The sequence below is a fragment of the Chenopodium album genome, chromosome 18, assembly GCF_948465745.1.
Source record: "Chenopodium album chromosome 18, dcCheAlbu1.1, whole genome shotgun sequence".
Taxonomy (NCBI): Eukaryota; Viridiplantae; Streptophyta; class Magnoliopsida; order Caryophyllales; family Amaranthaceae; genus Chenopodium; species Chenopodium album.
In genome coordinates, this window is record NC_137851.1 from 3,522,363 (window position 1) to 3,544,848 (window position 22,486).

The 22,486-nt window shown below is 33.7% G+C and overlaps 2 protein-coding genes across 3 annotated transcripts; one reads left to right on the plus strand and one right to left on the minus strand.

The window, feature by feature from the left end:
- Positions 1-4,752: 4,752 nt before the first annotated feature.
- Positions 4,753-16,540, plus strand: LOC145591192 (delta-1-pyrroline-5-carboxylate synthase-like). 2 transcript variants are annotated; one of them, XM_081647591.1, is made up of 21 exons: positions 4,753-4,941; positions 6,541-6,615; positions 6,732-6,835; positions 7,065-7,167; positions 7,275-7,409; positions 7,496-7,513; positions 7,823-8,100; positions 10,468-10,618; positions 10,724-10,888; positions 11,043-11,120; positions 11,688-11,777; positions 14,051-14,137; positions 14,283-14,369; positions 14,452-14,548; positions 14,668-14,771; positions 14,871-14,946; positions 15,023-15,179; positions 15,282-15,350; positions 15,573-15,639; positions 15,727-15,797; positions 16,202-16,540. In XM_081647591.1, the coding sequence occupies exons 1-21, from the start codon at positions 4,891-4,893 to the stop codon at positions 16,281-16,283; spliced, it is 2,145 nt and encodes a 714-aa protein (XP_081503717.1). In that variant the 5' UTR covers positions 4,753-4,890; the 3' UTR covers positions 16,284-16,540. The 2 variants fall into 2 exon arrangements, with proteins under 2 accessions (XP_081503717.1, XP_081503718.1); XM_081647592.1 differs by lacking the exon at positions 7,496-7,513 and having other exon boundaries at positions 4,765-4,941; positions 7,275-7,436.
- A 414-nt stretch (positions 16,541-16,954) lies between these two features.
- On the minus strand, positions 16,955-18,998 carry LOC145592731 (uncharacterized protein At2g39795, mitochondrial-like). The gene is made up of 3 exons (XM_081649239.1): positions 18,601-18,998; positions 17,647-17,993; positions 16,955-17,471 (listed from the first exon to the last, which is right to left on the minus strand). Exons 1-3 carry the CDS (start codon positions 18,877-18,879, stop codon positions 17,312-17,314), a joined length of 786 nt encoding a protein of 261 aa, XP_081505365.1. The 5' UTR covers positions 18,880-18,998; the 3' UTR covers positions 16,955-17,311.
- Between the last annotated feature and the right edge of the window lie 3,488 nt (positions 18,999-22,486).

The following is a 22,486-nucleotide window of genomic DNA, read 5'->3' on the forward strand; positions in this document are numbered from 1 at the left end:
CTTTTGACCTCTGTCCCATTAAGTTTGCCTTGTATTATTTTTTTGGAGGAGAGAGTTTTATATTGTACTACGTTTAAACAATCACAATCATTCATTGTGAAATAGAAAGATCTCCTGCTAGATAATTAAAAGTCGGAATATGGAGTAAAATTCACAACTCCACCGTTTTTTTTTTCTTAAACCAACTCTTAAATTTGAATCATTCATAATCGAACGAAGGGAGTATCAAAGGACAACGTGACTTCTTATATTTCCTTCGTTCTTTTTTTTATTGCACTGTAAATGATTTCACACTTGTCAATGCATTACTTTACCTATTAATATCTTTAATTACACTTTGATATTATAAAAATTTGATATATAAAATGTAAATTTCAAGACGAATCTAACAATATCATACATGACTATGTTTTTCCATATGAATAAATCACAAATGATGGTCAAAGAACACTAGATAGTGAGTACTTAGTATAAAAGTTTTTATGGTGTAATAAAAGAAAATTGAAGGAAATATGTGTGCTACTTTAACCTTACCTATATTTGTTTAGTTGATTGTCACTAATGATTAATTTGTATGTAATGACTTAAGCCGCCCTTTTAGAGATCCAAACGGTACAAACCCTTCAAATTATTGGGTAGTACTTGGTTATTGCATGGTCGACATATAAACTTCGTATGTACACATAAATTTAGAGACATGTGTCCTTCGATAAGCTAATCCAATGTTGTATCTGGACCCAAACATAATTGTCTCTTTTCATACAACTAATTCGTTGTTTTGACTGTTATTGAAAAGGCTTTGCTTACTAAGTTATAACTTCACAGGTAAAATGAGATTTCGTTTTGCCATAGTTTGTGATTAAGTAATCTTATTGGCTTACTTGACTAGTTGATCACATTATCTATTTAGGAAGATATATGTGTATTGGTTAGTTGTTGTATTCTGTTGTCAATTTCTCGTACGTTAATAATTATTTATAGAGATGTTTGGTGAAATTAATCGTTGATTGTTTATTGGATTAAATAATTATCTTATTAGAATGATCAACTTTTATATGTCAATATAAAGGTTTTTTTTTCTTTTTCTTTTTCTTTTTCTTTTTCTGAGATAAGAAGATTAATAGCAAAAGTACGTGTACGTTCTCTTTAAAAATAAAAAATTACTCTAATTAATTTTTCTTTCTTTTTGTTTATGTATATTACACTTGTTGACCATCTTTGTGAGTCGTGAGTTTGTGACATATAAGCTAAAAACTTAAGAGCCTTTCTTTTGACCAAATTTCATGAAGTTTTTTACAGAACGTATATATTTGTTTGGTGTAGCATAATTCCTAGAATAATCTATCAGATCCACGTCACGTTTTTAAATAATTCTGGTTCCATCACAGTATATAATATTTAATTTTTCTATTTTTTTTTTTTTTTGAAAGGGGCAATATCTAAAGTTTAAGAACCACGCCATGATTCAATTTAATCATATGCATGGTGCATGGATCATATCATTAGAGAACCACGAGTATGGGCGTATAGCTAAGAGCCAAGAACATTGAAAAAATCTAAAGATTATTTTGGAAATTGACAACCTACTTGTTGTCAATAAAGTACTACAGTATCTCTCAAAAAAAAAAAAAAAGTACTACAGTAGGCAGTTAGTTTGCCCATCATAGTTGCAGGCGGTAATAATATATTCCCTCCATTTTTTTTTATTTGCAACACAATTTTAATACTCAATATTTTAACATCGGAAATTTTAAAGGGTTATGTATTATTTGTATAATTTCTTTTTAATTAATTTGTTCGTTTACCATCTTTAAATTATCTAATCTTTTTCTTAAGTAAAATACGTGCTAAAATTTTACAGTTGCAAGTAAAAGAAAATGAACGAAGATCGACGCAAAAAGGCCAACCATGGGTTATAATTTCTATGTTGTCCTATAGGCGCATCCACCCCCCACCATGTTGTACATAATCTGTGAGCCAAGTAATAGAGAACAACTGCATGGTCATGGTTAGCTGTCAAATTTACAAGGACACTTGCACGGTTCAGAATTTTATTGAAGAATATACACTTGTAATATGCTAGGACCCGACCCTAACATTAATCAAATCCAAGCCGCGTATTCTTTTTATGGATTATTATCTGTTTTTTCTTTTTTTTTTTTTTCTCCTTGTCACGGGGGTGTAAAACTTAATACTAGAAGGTGTACCTGTGAAAGTAGATTAAAGTACCTTTATCGGAGTTATTTTTTTCGTTGTCTACTACTATTAAAGATTATATTATCTCGTTTTGTTAAATATGGATTTGGACTGCACCTGTAAATTAAAAGAGAGGATTTATTTCACAAATTTAAATGAGGTTTTATCCCAAAAATATATGGTAATAGGAGAAGTAACCCCTTAATCCTTAACCTTATAGTGTTTAACTCTTCTTTTCTCAATGTGGGACACTTACATATGTTATTTGATACTTGTAAGATATACTCCAACACTCCACATTACATGTAAGTTCCCTTTAACTCTCTTTTAAGCCCAAAATACTTAGGCCCTATTCTCATCAGATTATTTTTAGTTCAGTTCAGTTCAGCTCTAATAAGTTCAGTTCAGCTCCTAATTTCCTTCTCTCATAAAATATTCATTTTAGTTCAGTTCAGTTAAGCTCTAATAAGTTCAGTTCAGTTCAGTTTAGCTCATTTCAGTCAATGAGAACAGACCCTTAATGTCATTAAAGTCATTAAAGGTTCAAAACCTTAGGCATGGCGATATACTCAAGTCATTAGAGATATTATATATACCGTGAACTTTGCTCTGATTCCATGTAAAAAGAGGCCGAGAGAAATTGTGGTGGAGATACTATATGCAACTAAGATAGAAATAGCTAGAGAATATTTTTAAAACACGGTTCAAAGGACATGGACCAATATTTAAGAGGAAAGGCAATATAATTCTAGAATCTAGACATTATACAGTCTCGTACACCAATTATGATTCTACCAAATTCAATGTCAAGTAAACCCCATTATACATATATTGTATAGTGGTTGTGTATTAGAGTAATTGGACCTATCAATTACATGTTGGAGGTTTCAAGTGAGCTTTACCAGACTCACATTGCTATAACTTTTACAATCATGTAAAGCTGATTATTTTTTGGAGTACAGTTGACTTTTAATAAGAAATAAAACAGCAAAATTGGTCCCTTAAATTGCCAAATTTTAAATAAGACAAAAGTTATGGATTGCAATTTCTATTTTCCAAACTTATTTTAGAAAAATGATCGACATCAAATTACACCATGAATGGGTGAGTTTACGTTTATAGCAAGTGAGTAGTTGTTAATATAATCAAGTTATACTTTAAAATGATAGATATTGTTTACATAGGGTAAGATGATTTATATTAAATTCAATTACCTCAATCAACCAAACAGGCTAAGTTTAAGAAAATAATACTTAAATAATTGCGATTAAGGAGAATAATTATTTTATGAAAATGCTCCATTTTTTTTTCGTTTTTTTAATTTTTATTTTTGGGGAAAAAGATTAAAGTAAAAATGTGAAAATTATCTTAACTTGCGTAATAGTCCTCATGGAAGAGTGCACTAGTTAGGTTATAACTCTCACAAAAGGCGTTCCTAGTTACGAGAATATGACGATTAACCAAAATATAAACCAATCTAAAAAATACCTAAAACTGCAGTGTTACTGTTAAAGAAAAAAGGGACCCACACTTGGAAATTCCATGTGGCCGGGAAAGATATACCCGTATCACACGGATCCTACCATTAGACATTTAGACTTTGTCATTTTCTCTCTTAACTTTAATCACATACGACCACCCTCATTAGTCTTACCCTACACTCTCCTCTACCATTAGCCCACGTCACCCTTTTTTATACTTTCACAATTACCATTTCAACAATCACCAATAATAGTTTACCACCTAGAGAATAAATTACAATACTTACTTTTATGTAAAATCAGGTATAAAAAAGATATTTAATGAAGATAGATAATGGTTAATGGTAATTATCTACATTTTGAATAGTTTAAAAAAGATAACCCTAATGTTAAATGAAATTTATATTATACATCCCGTATTTTTAAATAAATATACCATTTGCCTCAAAAAAATAAATACACCACTTTGATATGTTTGAGTGGTAATTGTCAATTAGTAAATAAAAGTAACAAAAGTTTGATGTTATAGAAATATATACTATCATTAATCCAACATGATTTTTTTGAGTAATTAATCCAACATGATTTTATATAATACTACTCGTAACATTTTATTCGTATATAATATTACAAAAAATTAAGTCAAAGGTGGTATGTAAATGTGTAAATAGTCAAAATTATGCATATTACACTTAATAAGAAACAAAAACGAAAGGGCATTTAGTATTTTTATATTTTTTTAATTTTTGGTTGATAAGGAGAAAGGCTCCATCGGATCGAAACCTCTTTATAAAAGAAAGAAATTAGGAACTAAAAAAATTAAGCCGAAGACAACAGACCTGTATTCATATTATTATACATTTATTTTACTGCTTCTCAATCACCAAATTTATGTCTGTCTAAAAAAAACAAATTAATTTTGATAGTTTTACACTTTTACTTTAAAAAAAAAAAAAACAATAATAAAAATTAAAAAAAAAAACCCTTAAAATAATAATAATAAAAAAAAAAAACCTGAGGGTTTTGGAGATTTACACGAGAGGTTTATATAAAGTGGGCTACAACTTAAGCATTTGTATCACATACATCTCCTTTCTGCCCCTATCTCTCTCCACCATATCAGCTGGTTTGTTTTACCCAGTCGCCTCGTCACCTCCATCCCGATTCGGGACTCCACTCACTCCGATTTCATCTTCAACCTCTGCTATTTCTAATGGACGCTTCCAGAGTCTTCGTCAGGGATGTCAAGCGTGTCGTCGTTAAGGTCTATTTCTTTGCATTTTTTTCTATTCGATTCAATTCAATTCATTCTATTTCATGCTAATTCTTGTTTTTAACGACGCTTTTCATTCTTTTCTGATTATTCAATTTGTCAATGTTTTCATTGTGTGCTGATTCACTGTGGTTTTTTACCATATTTTCAATCTCTTTATTTTGATTGCAAAAAGGGTTTATTGGCAATTTCGCATTGTCATTGACTAAATTTGGCTATTTTTTTTTTTTATCAATTTTTATTACGAAATATGCTCATTTTCGTTTAATTTATAATTCATTTTTACGGTGTTAAGATCTCTATATACGCTTTAATCTTAATATTCTGATTGTTCATGAATTTATTGGCATTTTTATTGGCGGAAAACTGTTTTTTGGTTCATTTTATATTTCCAAAAATGTTAAAATATTTTAAATTAAAAAAAATCTTTAAATGGAGTTTTCAGCATTTTTGAGTCGTACCTGAGTTGATTTTCTGGTTACATACATCCTAAAGAAGGAGTATACAAAGATTTAGCTACTGAGATGGTATAAAAATCAACGAAATTGAGTTATTGACACTAAAAAAAATGCTGCATGCATATAAATGAGATTAAGTTATGGATATTCTTAATTTCAGTGATTTGACCTGTCAAGGAGTAATTGTGTGATACGATGTGATGTGTGGTTGATGAACTAGCCTTTTTCTTTCTATTTTTTTTTTTATAAAAATTAATTATTAATTAAAAAAAAAAAACAGAAATCATAACTTTGAAAAGAGCATTTATATAAGTGATATGTGGTGGAAATAAAGGTAGCAACTTTCTGTAATCACTCGTTTACGAGTCTCGGAATCCTTGTGTAGTGTGTCACTGTTGGGCCCCACATTTTCCTGATTTTTTTTTCATGGTCTTAGGCAATGGTAAAAGAAGAAGACAAAGGGTAAGGAAGATAAAATTACCGAAATTAATCCTCCCGTTCCATTTTAATAGGCCACACCTTGTTTGAGATCATTTTTAAACCAATCATTGAATACCATAATCAAATTTAATAATTCTCTGTATATTATACATTTGTTGAGGATAAATTACCTTTTAGTGTGGTACTACAGATGGATCATAAAGAAAATGAAATTATGTAACTTAATTGACATGAATTGTGGCCTTTGCTAATTTAAGTTATTTAACTACTTCTAGTTAATGGAGTTGTTCAATAAACAATGGAGAAATTGAAGTAAGAGAGGTGGCAGCTAACCTGAACTATGTAAGAAAGCAATATGATAATCATGGAGCTAGAATTTGAGTTTAGTTTAACTACTAATAAATCAGGAAATATTCTGTAACTCGATTTATTGCACCACGCTTCAGAGGATCAGTAGATGATGGTTATTGGATTATTAAGTATTGATGATCTCTTTCTGCTATATTTGTTAAATAAAGATTTGAATTTTATCCACAAAAGTAGGGGAAGAGAAATTCTTGCTTAAATTCTACTTTAAATTTGTCTGTCAAGTGATATGTTCCAAGCTTCTACCCCCCTTCCTTCAAACAGGCTCTAAGTTTTTTCTCCTGCCTAATTTTAATATTTTGGTCTTGTCTCTTGATACCAACAGGTTGGAACTGCTGTTGTTACTAGAAGTGATGATGGGAGAATGGCACTTGGAAGACTAGGTGCACTTTGTGAGCAGGTGAAGGAACTTCTATCCTTTTCAAATTTTACTCTGGTTGAGTATCCATAAGTTCTTTCACCTTTCTTGTATCTGGTGGAGCTTACTCAATCTTAATTCACATTTTTATGATGCAGATCAAGGAGTTAAACCTTGATGGATATGAAGTCATTTTGGTGAGTTCAGGTGCTGTCAGTGCTGGTCGTCAGAGACTTCGGTTCAGAAAGTTGGTAAACAGCAGGTTTGTGATTTTCTTTCTCTGTAAAGCTTGTCATTGCCTAGAAGTTGTGTATCCAAATTTTTGTGGGCACGAATACTCTTGTATAATTTCCTATGCTTGATGTTAGCATTGCATTGTACAAACTGAAAATCTGTTTCTAACCCTTTTGTTTTTCTTTCTTTTTGTTAATAATAATCCACGGAAGATGAATTATCACTTGGTAATCTGAAGGTATTTATTAATATTGCAGTTTTGCTGATCTCCAAAAACCGCAAGCTGAACTTGACGGGAAAGCATGTGCTGCTGTTGGGCAGAATGGTCTCATGGCTCTCTATGACGCATTATTTAGCCAGGTCAAAATTTGTGTAACTAAATATCTGTCATGATTGTGGAATTAGCTGCCTTTCTTTAGTTGGCATTTGTTATCATATGCTGATTGCAGAGAGAATGTCTTTTGCAGTTGGATCTGACTTCTGCCCAACTACTTGTTACGGATAATGACTTTAGGGATCCAAATTTTAGATCACAACTTTCAGAAACTGTAAATCAGTTATTGGATTCAAAAGTTATACCCATATTGAATGAAAATGATGCAGTAAGTACCAGGAAAGCTCCTTATGAGGTATGTACTGTTTAATTAGTTAATTTTCATTGATGGTTTTTTTCTCTTCTTTTAACCAGGGTTGTATAATAAACAAGGTAAAAGTATCGCGTGACCAGGATAGCTCAAAACAAGTAATATCATTTTGAATACTCACTTTAAAGCTAACTGGGATTTACTTTGAGAAATTTGTTTTGCCATATCTCTGGGTCATTGCTGAAACTCCTAAGACATACCGCAGACCTGATAGTCAATTTTTTCCTACACTTTTAATTTCTTTAACCTGAGTATGTAGTGTAGTTTGAGCAGTATCCAGAACATACTAGAAGGAATATTTATTTATTTAATTTAAACTAATGGTTTGTTCTGCAGCCTTTCATTATTCTAATTGTAAGCACTTTGAGCAGGATTCATCTGGTATATTCTGGGACAATGATAGTTTAGCAGCTTTGCTTGCTTTGGAACTAAAGGCAGATCTCCTCATTTTGTTGAGTGATGTGGATGGTCTTTATAGTGGTCCACCAAGTGATCCACAATCGAAGCTTATCCACACTTATATTAAAGAGAAGCATCAGACTGAAATCACTTTTGGAGATAAGTCTAGATTGGGCAGAGGGGGTATGACAGCCAAAGTTAAAGCTGCTGTTCATGCCGCCATTGCCGGAATTCCCGTAATTATAGCTAGGTATGGCTCTATGTGATTTTCCTTTGGATGTCTGATGGCCCCTGATCTCTGACTTTTTTTTATTAATGTGTCATTGTTGATTCATTTAGTAGTTTAGGTGCTTTCTTCTTAGAAAAGCTTGTTTCTGTATATTCCATAGTATAGTTGATGTTTTGACTGTTGATTCATGGTACAGTACTTTGGAATCTGAATTGTGCTCATGTTCCATACATATAACCTTTCTGTGGTGAATTGTATTTACTTGCAATAGTGCAACATAAGTGCTCCTCACCCAGCTTTTGTAGTTCTGTTTATGATGGCTAAGGGCATTGAAGACCTACTCAGAAATACACTGCCTAAACCTGCTATATGATATTAAAAAAAAAAAAAAAAAAAGGAAGTAAAAAGCAGTCACTGTAACATTTGTATTAGTCCACTTCTGTACAGTTTTATGTTTAATAATACTATGGTCTTCGTTGGAGATGAAAAATAATAATGTTTTATAATGGTTCTGTAAGAAATTGTTTTCCTGTAGTCAGATAATGGGAAGGGATGAATTTACATGTGTAAAATATTGATTAATTGCAGAGTGTCTGTTATATACTATATCATAAGAACATAGTTTGTATGTTATTAAGGATTCCTGATAACTTGTTATTTGGTACGATTTTAGGGTACTTTTGAACCTTGTTTTCGTGATTATTCGACATCAAAGTTCATTATTTATCCTATTTTTATACAAATTTTGTACCATCCATGCTTCATGGGTTGTTTGTGTTTTTGATGTAATGTAGCTATTTTTAGCACCATATATGGATGTGATCAATCATGAGTGAACAAGGAGAAGGGCAAGCTTGGTTGATAGAGCAATGGAGGAAGAAGGATGAGTGCCTTAAAGAGAAATGGAAAGCTTTGAAGGATTGTTTGCACAAGGGTCAACTTCAACTGACTCTAACTTTTGTTCTACTTAACATTTTGAAGTGATTCAAATTGGAGAATAAAGTTCATCTCGAGAGCTTTCCAACGACTGGTCACATGCCTTATTCCGATGAGTAACGAAGAAGTTATGACCTTCCGAAAATAAGCTGTTTCGCCAGAAAAGGGCTGCACGTCCGTGCCAATAAGTGGCACGTCCGTGCAGGTCCCTGCACGTCCGTGCCAAATGAAGCACGTCCGTGCAAGGTCAGGCAGTAGCTACTGCTCGTATTTTAACAGGTCTGCACGTCCGTGCAACCTTTGGCACGTCCGTGCCGACCTGTAGACGGGTCGTTTTTCTCGTTTTCTCCGTCCTTTCTATTTGGGGTAATATAAATACCTTCTTAGCTCCGATTGTAAAAGGGAGAGCTTCTTAGTGTAATTTTAGCTTAGGTTAGGGTTTTTAGAGAGAGAAACTCTCATTTTCTAGAGAGAGAAAGTGGGAAAAACTTGTTGAAAGCTTGGAATATGAAGAATTGAAGGAAGGAGACTTGAAGATTTGATTATTTCTTGCAATATCAATGAGAATTTCTTACTCTCTCTCTTATTTTATTGCTTTAATTACTTATTTTTGCATATTTTCTAGTTTAATTACTTGTTTATGTTAATTTAGTGTTTGATTTCATGCTCTTAGTTGTTAATTCCTTAGCTTTTGCAATTTATAATGTTTTGTGAGTAGTTTATTTACTTGGGATGGTTGAAACCATTGATGAATTCACAAATACTTGTATGCATGTGTTGATTTAGCTAATGAGGGATGTTAATTAGTTGAGCTTAAGTGGTTTCATTGTTAGTTCTTGTAAGTGGCCATTGCTAGAACTATTTATCTAAGCTTTCTCAACGAAGGATCGAGAGATGAACTTGAGTTAGCTCCATTATGCTTAATTAACTTGAAATGCCATGAGAATAGGAATTTCCAGTCAAGGGAATGTTTATGTCATCGTGATTATGCTTTAACACTTGCTTTATGCTTTGTAACCACGAGAGTAGGTTGTATTCATGATTCAAGTAATCCCTCTAGCTTGAGAGAGTAGTTGGGTGCCTTAGATGACTTCCCCTAATTTATTCCCAATTGCTATGTTTTGTATGTTAAATTGTAGTTTGTGAATGACTTAATTGGTGGATACCTTCCCAAGATCCTTTTTATATTATTGTTTGTAGTTTTTTTCTTTATAACTCAAAACCCAAAAAGACTTGTCTTAGCTTATCACAAATCAATATTTGTTAGTGCTCCCCTTAGTCCTTGTGGGATCGACCCTTACTTGCCCTTTCTACCCATTAGAGAGACCAAGTTAGGTTTTTATCTTTGGTAGGCTCGACGACGGCCTATCAATTCCACACCAACAATGAAAGATATTCTTGATTTCCTATTAAGTCCCTTGACCTGATTGTTTTCTGTAATTTCTTTGAAAGTGGCAAGGCAACAGACAACATCCTCAAAGTAATCAAAGGCCAATGTGTTGGCACTCTATTTCACAAGGATGCTCATTTATGGGCTCCAGCTAAGGAAACCGGTGCACGCGAGATGGCAGTTTCTGCTAGAGAGTGTTCAAGGAGGCTTCAGGTATTTTGTCTCATCAATTGTTGTTAATTTCAGGACATTGGTTAGTATTTGTCCCAACTTTGGGAAGTTATTTATTTTCAAGTGAAATTAATATTTCAATTACAGGCACTGTCTACACATGAACGGAAAATGATTCTTCTTGACATAGCTGAAGCCCTGGAAGACAATGAAGAACTGATCAAGACTGAAAATGATGCTGACATTGCTGCTGCTCAACAAGCTGGGTATGATAGATCGTTGGTGGATCGGTTAGCTTTGAAGCCTGGCAAGGCAAGATACTGCATTATATATTGATCTGATTGGCCTGTTTGGGCTTGTCATGTCTACTAATCTACTATATCACTGTCTGTCCTCAATTCATTTGTGTTTCTGCACACACTTCTTTTCTGGTAGTTTTTTCATCATGTGCTTTTTGCATATGCAGATTTCTAGTCTTGCCAAATCAATTCGTGTCCTTGCTGATATGGAGGAGCCTATTGGTCGAATTTTAAAGAAAACTGAGGTATGAGAGGTTTTGATACATACCTTTTATCTATATTTTGTGTAATGCTCTTAGGACAGATAACATATTTGTGGACAATCTGATATCAAGTATTTGGTTGTCTACTGTGTATTTTTCTTGAGTAATGTTCCTCCACTTCAAAACGAAATACTTTTAGAATTTTTGTTTTGATCTTAAAATGTTGTTTTACATATCAAAGCCATGCATATGACTGCTTCTCCTGCTTAACCCCTTAGCCTAGTGGATCCTCATGTTATATCTACTTGTAATTATTAATACATCAAATTAATGAAGGTACGACAAAATGCTCAAAATGATGATTGGATTAATTTTCAATTTTGCATATATGCTCGTGTTGTGTGTCTTTATTCATCTACATTGAGCATTGAATGTTGTTTTATGTGCACAAGGCTGTATTTACACAAGAAGTACTTGTTTTTGTAGTGCTAGATTGTTAGTATTAAAGATACATCTATAGTAACCTGAAGTTTGTGCTCTTAGGATAAAAATCAATTTTATCGCAGCAAAATATACTGATGTGTTTGCTTTCTCATGACTACCTTTCAGATTGCAGACGGGCTTGTCTTGGAGAAGACATCATGTCCATTGGGTGTTCTCCTGATTGTTTTCGAGTCTCGTCCTGATGCTTTAGTTCAGGTTTGTATCATTTTGATTAATGTTCTTAGTATAATGCCTTGTAAAGTTGCAATGCTTATATTAGCTTTGCACTGATAATGTTGTTTTCCCCCCTTTCCTGTCAGTCATTAAAAAAAAAAAGTATTTTGGTTTCTAATTCTTGTTTAGCTTGGGGCTTGGCATATAATGAGAAAGCGAGAGCAATAGCAATTGATGTCAGTTTGTAGCATGGAATGAAATAACAAAGGCCATTTATGAGCCACTGCATAGAGAATTTCCAACTTTCTTATGTGATAGATCATTATGTAGCATATTTTAAAGTCGTACTGCAAAATCATGTATAGTGATTGCATATCTTCATCAGACATAACAATTCGTTGCTAAAATTATCACATCTCCTTTGGTGTCTTCAAGTTTCCTATAAGAGAACTTTTGACCCATATATTAGTCTCATCATTTGTTTAGTACTTTTAAGATTCTCTTGAAATAGAAAAAGGTGCTTTGACTTTGCCCAAACTAAATAAGGTGTTTTCTCAATTTGGGGAATGATAGCTGCGACTCTCGACATAAGCTAGCAAGGTCTTGTGCAGTTGTGCCTCAAAACACAGTTACTTAGATTGTGATGTTATATTTATCTGATGGGTCTGGTGAGTAGATGAGGCATATCAATCAATTTTGTCCGATTCACCTGTATAAATGACAGACCTACCTGACGTGACATCTCTAGATTATTGATATAGGACCGATGTAGCCAATTGGATGTTTGTCTTGTTTGAGAAAGCTCATGTTTTCAGCAAGTTGTTCTAGAAGTTATGTTATTGAGCAACGAATACTAGTGTTGGATATGGGAGAGGTGTATAGGTCTTGCACTCAGCCAAGCTATGAAAAATCTGCATATTATACAAGTTGAAGTGCCAGCACTTGCTGCAGTGGCCAAATTGTGATAGATGGCTGAGGTAAATTTAATTGATTAACATAGGTAATGTGACAATTTTCTGGAACATAGAAATGTCCTGCGACCTGCTGTATGATTTTCATGGCATGAGAAGGGAAATGACCAAGTTAGAAGAGGGAAGGATTAACTATTATATCCATGAGTAGAAAATTGGTGGCACTACCACGAGGATTTTGGTTTGATTTTCAGGGCTCGTGGAAAGTTGTATTCTCTGCTATCGATTGAGGGTTAAATGAGTAGAATCCCTCGTTCTCGTTGATAATTTGAGTGCAATGTAGTGGCTGATCGTTGACATGAATGTTGAGCCGTACATCGTGTTTATAAAGAATATCAATATGACTTAAATTATCATTTTCGAGACTGTTGAGTAGAAAGCTCATTTATGTATTTCAGTGGCTTTTTAAAGATGAAGTTCTGAAAGGGGAGTTGACAAGTTTCAACTGGTCCAACCACATTCTAATGTCCAGAAGTTAGTAAGCTACTTTAGAATTGCATCTCCAATTGGAAGGAGAGCTTAATGTTCTTGTTTTCTGTTAATGTCAATAGCTGATTTTAATTATTCTTGATGAAGCTGTAATTGTAGACTTGAACTTTATTGTGGACCTAGAATCTCATGGCAATATCCATACGGCTTGGAGTGCAGTGCATTACTAAGCAGGCCAAATTAGTATAGTTGATGGCAGAAAAAGGGTGTTGTCCTTAGGGTACATATTCTCTTATGGACAAAATATGTGACCAATAAGCAATAAGTGTTGCTGCGCTTGAGTTTGTGTGTTCTTAGCCAAGCAATGTTGGAAAACATTCTTTGAAGGTAGATTATGTACCAAAATTTTCTGATCATCTTGTTCAGGTGACAAGTGGATTTTGATTTGGTGCGTTTAGCCTTTGAATTATGGTCACATTATATTTTAGAATGTGATATATTATTTAGATAAATGTGAATTTTCCCTTTCTAATACTAATATAATGCCTACAATTTTTGATTGGTAATAGGGACTTTCAACTCCCAAGACATTGTCACCACAGCAAAATTCATATACTTAATTTTGGTTGTTATTGATTGAATCTGATGTAATGACATTTTCAGAAACATGCAACTCTTAATTATCTGTCACTGCCTTTTTTTTTTCCAAATTAAAAAACTCTGCAACATTTTTCAATGCACGATATTGTAGATTGTTTCTCTTAAAACACACAAGATTAAACATGGAAATCTGTTGGATCTTATATTTATTAGACTGTAATGTAATAGCTCAGATGGTGATCTGGTTTTACGTGGCATGGTAATTCCTTTTTAATTCACTAACCATCCCTTCTCCTTTCCAAACCTATATTGCAGATAGCTTCATTAGCCGTGCGGAGTGGAAACGGGCTTCTTTTGAAGGGTGGAAAGGAGGCAAAGAGATCAAATGCTATCTTACACAAGGTTTATACCCCTCCCTCCTTTCTCCTCTCTTGATGTCTCTTTATTTTTTCTTTCAAGCTAAATTTGTTTTATTATTAGTTGTTAAAAGTTTAAAGGCAACTGCCAAATATCTCAGATATTACAGAATTTTTTTTTTCAATTTCAGGTTATTACTGGTGCTCTACCGGGCAATGTTGGTGAGAAACTAATTGGTCTAGTCACCACGAGAGAGGAGATTCCTGATTTGCTCAAGGTAAATAACCATTTATATGTTCCAAAATTATTTTGGGGTAGCTTTGATTATCAGTACTAAAAAACATTTACTGCTGCTGCAGCTTGATGACGTCATTGATCTTGTCATTCCAAGAGGCAGCAATAAACTTGTTTCTCAGATTAAAGAGTCAACGAAAATTCCTGTGCTTGGGCATGCTGGTAAGTTAATTCTTAACTTAGAATCATGTGAACCTAGGTATCTACTACTCTACTAGGACCTATTACTTAGAAGGACGCCAGATGTTATTACTGATCAATCTTCATGGTTATCTTCTTAGATGGAATTTGTCATGTCTATGTTGACAAATCTGCTAATATGGATATGGCAAAGCGGGTTGTTTTGGATGCAAAGATGGACTACCCAGCTGCATGCAATGCAATGGTAAATCTCCCATTCTATGAGTTTCTCTACATCTTGTTGCAATGAATCTCAGCTTTAACTTCATAATTCTTTTTGGCATGCTTTGTTATCATCTTCTAGGAAACGCTCCTTGTACACAAGGATCTGCTACAGAATGGAGGCTTGAACGAGCTTGTTCGTGATCTTAGATCCGAAGGTATGCATCGTCAGTCATTCTAATTACTTCGTACTTCTTACATGAGTCAGAACTTACACACTGGTGTATGTTGCAGGTGTTGATTTGTTTGGGGGACCAAGAATCAGTGCCTTACAGGAGCTGAATATTCCAGCTACTCAAACATTCCATAAGGAGTACAACTCTCCAGCTTGTACAGTGGAAATAGTGGATAATGTCCATGCTGCCATTGAACATATTAATCAACATGGAAGGTAGTTTCTCAACTGTGTTTTTCATAACTCAGTTCAATCTTCTAAGAATGGCAGGTGATCCTGAATCTGGACCATAATCTCTTTTGCATTGTGGGTTTTCAGTGCACATACCGATTGCATTGTAGCAGAGGATCAGAAAGTTGCGGAAGCTTTTTTGCTGAAAGTAGATAGGTAAGGACATCATATTTGTTCAAAGCTGAGAATTATGTGCCAAATACTTATGTGCTTAATTCCTTGCATTTTATCTTAATTATCATAGCAGCCCTAGATATATATCTAACAAAATTAGAGCATTTTGATACTTTTCCCGTAAGAATTAACACATAAAAACATGCTTGAACGATTGGTTGTTATTACATATTTTTCATCGTGGCTTTTTATGTAAACTTTCAGTGCTGCTGTATTTCACAATGCAAGTACGAGATTCTGTGATGGGGCTCGTTTTGGGCTAGGTGCCGAGGTATATTCTCAAAACACTCTTTGAATTAGTAAAAAATATTATTGCACTTCAATAAATCTCATGTCACAATATTTTAATCTCCAACAGGTTGGGATTAGTACAAGTAGGATTCATGCTCGAGGTCCAGTTGGAGTGGAGGGGCTATTGACCACAAGATGGTATGTTCATGCCAAAATTCCCAATAGCTTGGTACAATGTTATCTAAGATTCAGAAATAATTCTTAAGATTAAAATGGCTTTGATGGTATTGCATGTCTTATAGCACATCATCGATTAGGTTATAGTATCTAATTTGCTTTGCTTTTGGTGTTTATGTTGTTAATGTTATGCTATGAGAATTGGTGTAGGTATCAAAACTTATTGTTCTACTGATGTACATTATCCAAGGGCTGTATCTGTCGAAGTTGAACAGTAATGTGCACATGAAAATGGCATTAATACTGCTGATTCTATATTCCTATGATCTATACTAAACGAACAGACCTCCAGTTTTGCACTTCCTGCTGTTAATTTAAATTGAAATGTTATCACTGCTGACTGGAGCTTATTGTCCCTTATGCAGGATTCTCAAGGGAAGTGGGCAAATCGTTGACGGTGACAAAGGCATGGTATATACCCACAAGGATCTTCCAATTGTGTCATAAAAACTCTAAAATTTTATTTAACACATTATTGTTGTTCCGTAGAGACCCCCCATAGTAGTGCAGTTTGTGTGGGGGAAAAGGATCTGCATTTTTCTTGTCCTCTCTCCCGCTGCCTTTTGGGTAGTCTATGTATTTCGTAGTTTCTACTTCTGACCCATCTCCATGTAGTTGAGACTATTGTAGAGGCTATTTATTGTGTCCTTATTAAAATAAACATTACCTAGTTGAAAAAGGTTTTCATTTATTTACGCGCAAAATTATCTTATCTTGAACTTGTTTGATACAGCCAGTTATTATTTACCTACAAAGTTTATTATTTTATGCATGGGCACTATAAATGCAAAATGGAATTGGTATATTGATGTTGCAATAACATCTTGATGCAACTGCTGTCTCAAAAGGAAAGGAAAAATATTCGTTCATACACCAAGCAAGACAATCTGTTGCTTGATGGCAGCAAATTCCGGTCTACAAGGAGAACTACCAATACAATGAGTTTGTGAAGAATATACTAGTATTTAAAGTTCAGCTGATAGTATGGAGTATGACACATTCATTACAAACATGGTTTTTAATGTTCTTAGAATTGGATCCTGCCAATATGAAAGTTGATTTCCCCATAACCACACGCATATAAAAGTGAGTTTCAGGAAATCAGGACTCAGAACATCATATGGTAGCGAAAGCAGTAGAGCAACCATATTTAAGAATCACTTATTGTTGATTTGTTGGATATACACACCACAAACTTCCTGAAGCCTCAAATACTGGAAACTAATTCCACCAGTAGAACAAAAAAATGCAACTAAGGACTGAGGAAGTAACAAGGCCATAGAACATCCTACAAGTTTGGCTTAAACAACTGAAATGGAGCAAATTGTCTCAAAAATATACGTTCAATAAGCTTGTTCTTACATTATGCGTATAAAAATTATGAGCAGCAAGAACAATTTTGTAACTACCATCAAAATCTTGATTGTGGAACAGTTTTTGGTCAATTTCCTGCCATAGAAGCCCAGTAAACAAGCCTATGCCTCAACAAATTTCTTCACGTCCTTGAGCCACCTCAGATACTCTTTGTTATCCTTCTCAATCATGTACTCGTGCAAAAAGTTTGTGGTGCTTGGCTTGATACCCCTGATCTCCAAATATTTGTGGAAGGCCTTTTGCAGATTTTCATCCAAATCACTAAGAAAAAAAAAGGAAAAGTTGAGTAAATGCACAAGGTTTTTTTTTTTTTTTTTTTTTTTTTTTTTTTTTTTTTTGGTAAAACAAGAATAAATGCACAAGTTAGAGATACAGAACCTCATATATAATGCTCAACACATTATAACTAAATTGTAGAGCATGAATAACAACTTACAGAAAATCAGGACCCTCGTATGCAAGCTGATCTTCAGTATCAGGATTTTTAAGCGAGAGACTGTTGATTGAAATTTCATCTGGATACGCAATGCAATCAAATTCCAAAGACGATCCATCCTTCTTGGTAACAGTTACAAGAAGCGGAACACTAGACTGGGTGCTTGTTTCGTCTTTTTCATCCTCGTCATCTTGGTCCTCGTCCTCATCTTCCTCACCAGTTACAAGGCTGGGCATGGATACTTCGACTGAAATGGTCTCGCCCTCATACTGTCTTGTTAGGGTCACAGTCTGCTCTCCCACATTGTCCTCGATTTCAAAAGGGAAGCCTTTGGGAACCTCTACAGTCTGCAAATGTATGAATTGTAAAATACAACATCAGGATCGAATCAGAGGATAGTGCACAAGAATTACAATACATGCTACCTTCAGCACTATATATAAGCTACATTTGACATCACTTGGTCAAGGATGTTGAACATTTTCCAGTATAAATCTATATACACAATTATGCATTGCAAAAACGATATTATAAATTAGCCAAAGTTCAATGCATTCTGAATAACCTTCCTACCACTTCAACTTACAATTACAATTCACAACCATAAAATTCAACATTTCAATACGAAATCGTAGCGTGTTGTTGTCACTTGATCACTTGGTTAGCATCAATATTAAATTAACCGCACATATATGGCAGAAATTGAAATCCAATAACATTAAATAGCATAAAAAAGTTCGAATAACATAAATCTGGACAAATCAAGCCAATTAATTGGCAAAGAAAAGATGAACTAAAGAAAACCCAAAGTCAATTTACCTAATTACCTAGGTATGCAGAACAATAAAAAATAAACCCAATTCACAGAAATTCGAAAGTAACCCAGAAAAATCAAAAATCACAAACGCAAAATTTTACAAAATCAAATCATAGAGAGAGAAGTAATAAGAGGACCTTATCGTGCTCCTCTGACTCCTCAACAACACTGATTTCGCTCTGAAGGACATCCAGAAGCTTGTTGTTAGACGACGAAGATTTGGTGGCGACACTGGAAGAGAAATGGCGGGTGGGATAGCAAGCAGCAGACCGAAGGAACTGAGGAGAGAGAGAAGCGCGTTTGACGGCGGAGACGACGGCGGCAGAAGATTGGAAGTTCTTCTGAGCTCCGATGAGACGAGAAGCAAGAGGAGCCGCCTTGTTTGCAGATCTTCGAAGAATTGCAGAGAACGCCATTGTTGAGCTTTGGAGAAAGAGAGAGGATTTAGGGTTTAAGGGGTTTAGGGAAATGATGGGGATGAATGAAATGAAGAGGTTTAGGGTTTAAGAAGCTACGAGTGAGTTGATCGGTGGATAGAGGGTGAAATGGTCATTTCATAATTTTAATGCTCACTCAATTAAAAAAAAAAAGGAAACTTTGTCAAAAAAAACCTTTTAAATACCCCATTTTGCGAAAAAAAAAAAAAAACTTTTAAAATGTTTTACCGTAAAGGAAAACCCGAAGTTAAATTTTTTTTTGTCAAAGACAACCTAGTACCACTAATTCACTTAATTAACCTCTAATTTCTTCTAATTATTCTCTAACTCTCACTTAACCACTTAATAATTAAATAAATATATAAATTAAAAACAAATAACAAAAACCACCACTCCACCACCAGCCAACCACTCTCGCCCTATCCCCCTCCCTTGGCAGCCTCCAACTGAGCCGTTACCTTGAACCCCTTACCCCCGGCAACCTAATTACACCGTCGGCCAACTCCCCCCCCCCCCCCCTCTCCCCCTTTCCCTCTTACCTCGCTGCGACCATCCACCCCTCTCCTCTACCAGAATCACTGTTTTTCAAATAGGAAAAAAAAAAAAAGAAAAATCAACTTTCCCAATTTCTCATTGTTTGTCAATGGCGGACAACAACGATAAGAAGACGAAGACATACACACCAACAATGAAACGTATCGATAAACACGACAAAGGCTACATAGTTCCAGACATGGAGGTCATCGCTTCCTCATCTTCTCTATGTGGGTTTTTTTTGGGCATTTTGCTAGGAAGAGTTTAGGGGGATGAGGGTTGCAATGGGAGTAAGGGCCTATTCACACTTATTGAACTGAACTGAACTGATTCGAGCTGAATTAAATTTTTTATGAGAGAAGGAAATTAAGAGCTGAACTGAAATTAAGTTGAAGGGAGCAGGCCCTAAGGGGGAAAGGGAAGGGTTTGGCCGACGGTGGAGGTGGGTCGCTGGGGGTAGGGGGTTCAAAGCGACGGCTCGACATGGGGAAGGGGATAGGGAGGGGTGGCTTGCTGGTGATGGAGTGGCGGTTTTTGTTAATTGTTTTTAATTTATATATTAATTTAATTATTAAGTGGTTTGGTGAGAGTTAGAGGTTAATTAAGTGAATTAGTTGTATCAGGTTGTCTTCAACAAAAAATTCCAACTTTGGGTTTTCTTTTACGATATTTAAAAGGGTTTTTTTCGCAAAATGGAGCAGTTTAAAAGTTTTTTTTTTATATTTTTTTATTTTTTTAACAAATTCACCTTAAAAATAAATGCATTGGTTTAACCGATATATTTATTAATGTAAGAATTCAACCATTAATATCTCTAATTATTTATTACACATAGTAAAATTTATAATATAAACTTTTTAATGAATCGAATGTATAAATATTAGTACAACAATTGTAAAGTCATTCTAAAAGTTCAATATAAATAAAAGTTACCGCGTAATATAAGTGCAGTAATATTCAAAGTGTGTAAAAATTATGGCAAATTGTACCTTTCAATTGAATTATTAACTAAGGAAATCAATATCGGAGTTTGATCTACAACCTAAGGACTAAGTGTACACAAATTTAAACAGGTCATCATGTGTATACATATGTACTCCCTTCAATTTTTCTAAGTGTATTACATTTTTTTTTTTTTTTTTTTAACTTCTTCTCTTATATTTTTCTTAATTATATTTCACTCCTCATATGGTCTCCACCCTTTTATTATTTTTTTTTCCTCTCATATCCCTTACTTTCTATTACGAGTATCTCTATTCTACTCCGTATGATTGTTATTTTCCAAACAAACCTCACTTACACAATATGAGTATACTACACCATCCAACTCATTTCCTAAAACTTAATCTGGTTAAACTGATGCACATAAAAAATATGTGTTATATTTAATTAAAATTTTGAATTTGTAACTGTAAGTGTAAATTGAATAGTGGATATCACCCGTATTGAATACTGAGTGCTTAAAGGTTGTTAAAAAGCTGAAAGAGAGATTAATGGATGGTTGTTAAAGTGTGATAATTTGAAAGATTTTAGAGTTTAATATCTTTTTTATTTTTTTTATATTTTTCCCTTGTGTTTTTAGGGAAGGCTAGCCAATAGCCATTAATAAATAATCTAGCTGTTTGCATCTACTGAAAAAAAAAAAAAGAAGGGGAGGGGGCTAGCATCAAAGGGAATATTCTACAAATTGTTTAAGATTCCTAAGAAGCTTGATTGGCTTTTGGAAGGACCAATTGGCCAAATCTTCCAAACATAACTAATGTAGTAATCATCAATTACATACTATTAAAAGCGAATCTAAGAAGACACTTGGCAATATATTATAAAAAAAATTCCCGTCAAAATTACTTTCTAAAAATAAATTATTGTTTTGCATCTAGATTATGACTTTTATTTTATACTTCCTCCGTTTCTTTTTACTTGCAAAACAGCCTTGTGGCACGTGTTTTGAAGTCGGATTTATATAATGTAAACGGATAAATTATTCATTATAATTTTTACAAATGATACTTAACCCTATTCTAATCTTCGTGTAAAAATTATATTGATGAAATCGCTCGTTTACCCTCACTAATCATCTCCTAAAACTACGTGCCTAAAAGGTGTGTTGCAAGTAAAAGAAAACGGAGGAAGTATAATTCTAAAGTAAACTTCCTAAAATATCAACTTGCACTATATAACTATTACATATATAAATATTTTTTATTATATGTTTGCAGTGTTTTAATATATTTCATGCGTTTTTATAATTGGTCAAACGATTTATTTATTTTTTGTATAATTATTACTCCTTATATTTTTATTATAATTATTCAACATCCGTGCATTGCACGTGATTTAACCTAGTGTACAAATACAAGTATACAACTACTCCAAAAGTCTTTGTCAAAAAAAAAAAAAAAAAAAAAAAAAAAAAAAAAAACAACAAATAAAGTGTTCAAAAATGTGTTAGATTTCTTAGATTTGTGTTTGGAAGTAATTCAAGTAAATTGTATAATTCGTATCAAAATTTGACTAACTACGTATTATTAAAATCTAAAAATCAATCAATGGTTTATTCAGTACTAATTAAAATTTTGGAGACTAAATATTATCACAAGTTTTTATTTATTATTTTTTGTTCTGACATCTTCACGTTGAGATGCATGGAAAAAAAAGACTTAGCTTAGGGATCAACCAATCACAGTAATAATAGTACGTAGTATAATAATAGGAGGAATTGGTTGCCATTTCACATGGTAGGACACTTTCACAGCAAATTTGGCCACACATGAAAAATGGAGAATGAACTTTAAATAGAGTTTTAAGCACCATTTATATTTTCCACTTTTAGTAGCCTGTCCTCAAAAGACTTACGCATTACTTATTAGCTAATGTATTGCCCCATGCTTTTTGTAGTACCAAATCATATCATACTCAATGAAACTCCTGCTTATAAAGGTTTCATGATCATAGCATTGTTTTGAGATTTTTATTTTCGTCTTATTTTACTGATTAAAACTTACTTTGTACTCCTAATATTGACAAGACCTATAAAAAGTTGAAAATAAAA

Excerpts from the sequence above, each read along its gene's own strand:
- LOC145591192 (XM_081647592.1), top strand. The coding sequence starts at position 4,891 with ATGGACGCTTCCAGAGTCTTCGTCAGGGATGTCAAGCGTGTCGTCGTT. Across the intron at positions 4,942-6,540 it reads TCAAGCGTGTCGTCGTTAAG|GTTGGAACTGCTGTTGTTAC; the intron begins GTCTATTTCTTT and ends TGATACCAACAG. Across the intron at positions 10,619-10,723 it reads AGTGTTCAAGGAGGCTTCAG|GCACTGTCTACACATGAACG; the intron begins GTATTTTGTCTC and ends TTTCAATTACAG.
- LOC145592731 (XM_081649239.1), bottom strand. The coding sequence starts at position 18,879 with ATGGCGTTCTCTGCAATTCTTCGAAGATCTGCAAACAAGGCGGCTCCT. Across the intron at positions 17,994-18,600 it reads AGTCAGAGGAGCACGATAAG|ACTGTAGAGGTTCCCAAAGG; the intron begins GTCCTCTTATTA and ends ATACATTTGCAG. Across the intron at positions 17,472-17,646 it reads TACGAGGGTCCTGATTTTCT|TGATTTGGATGAAAATCTGC; the intron begins GTAAGTTGTTAT and ends TTTTTTTCTTAG.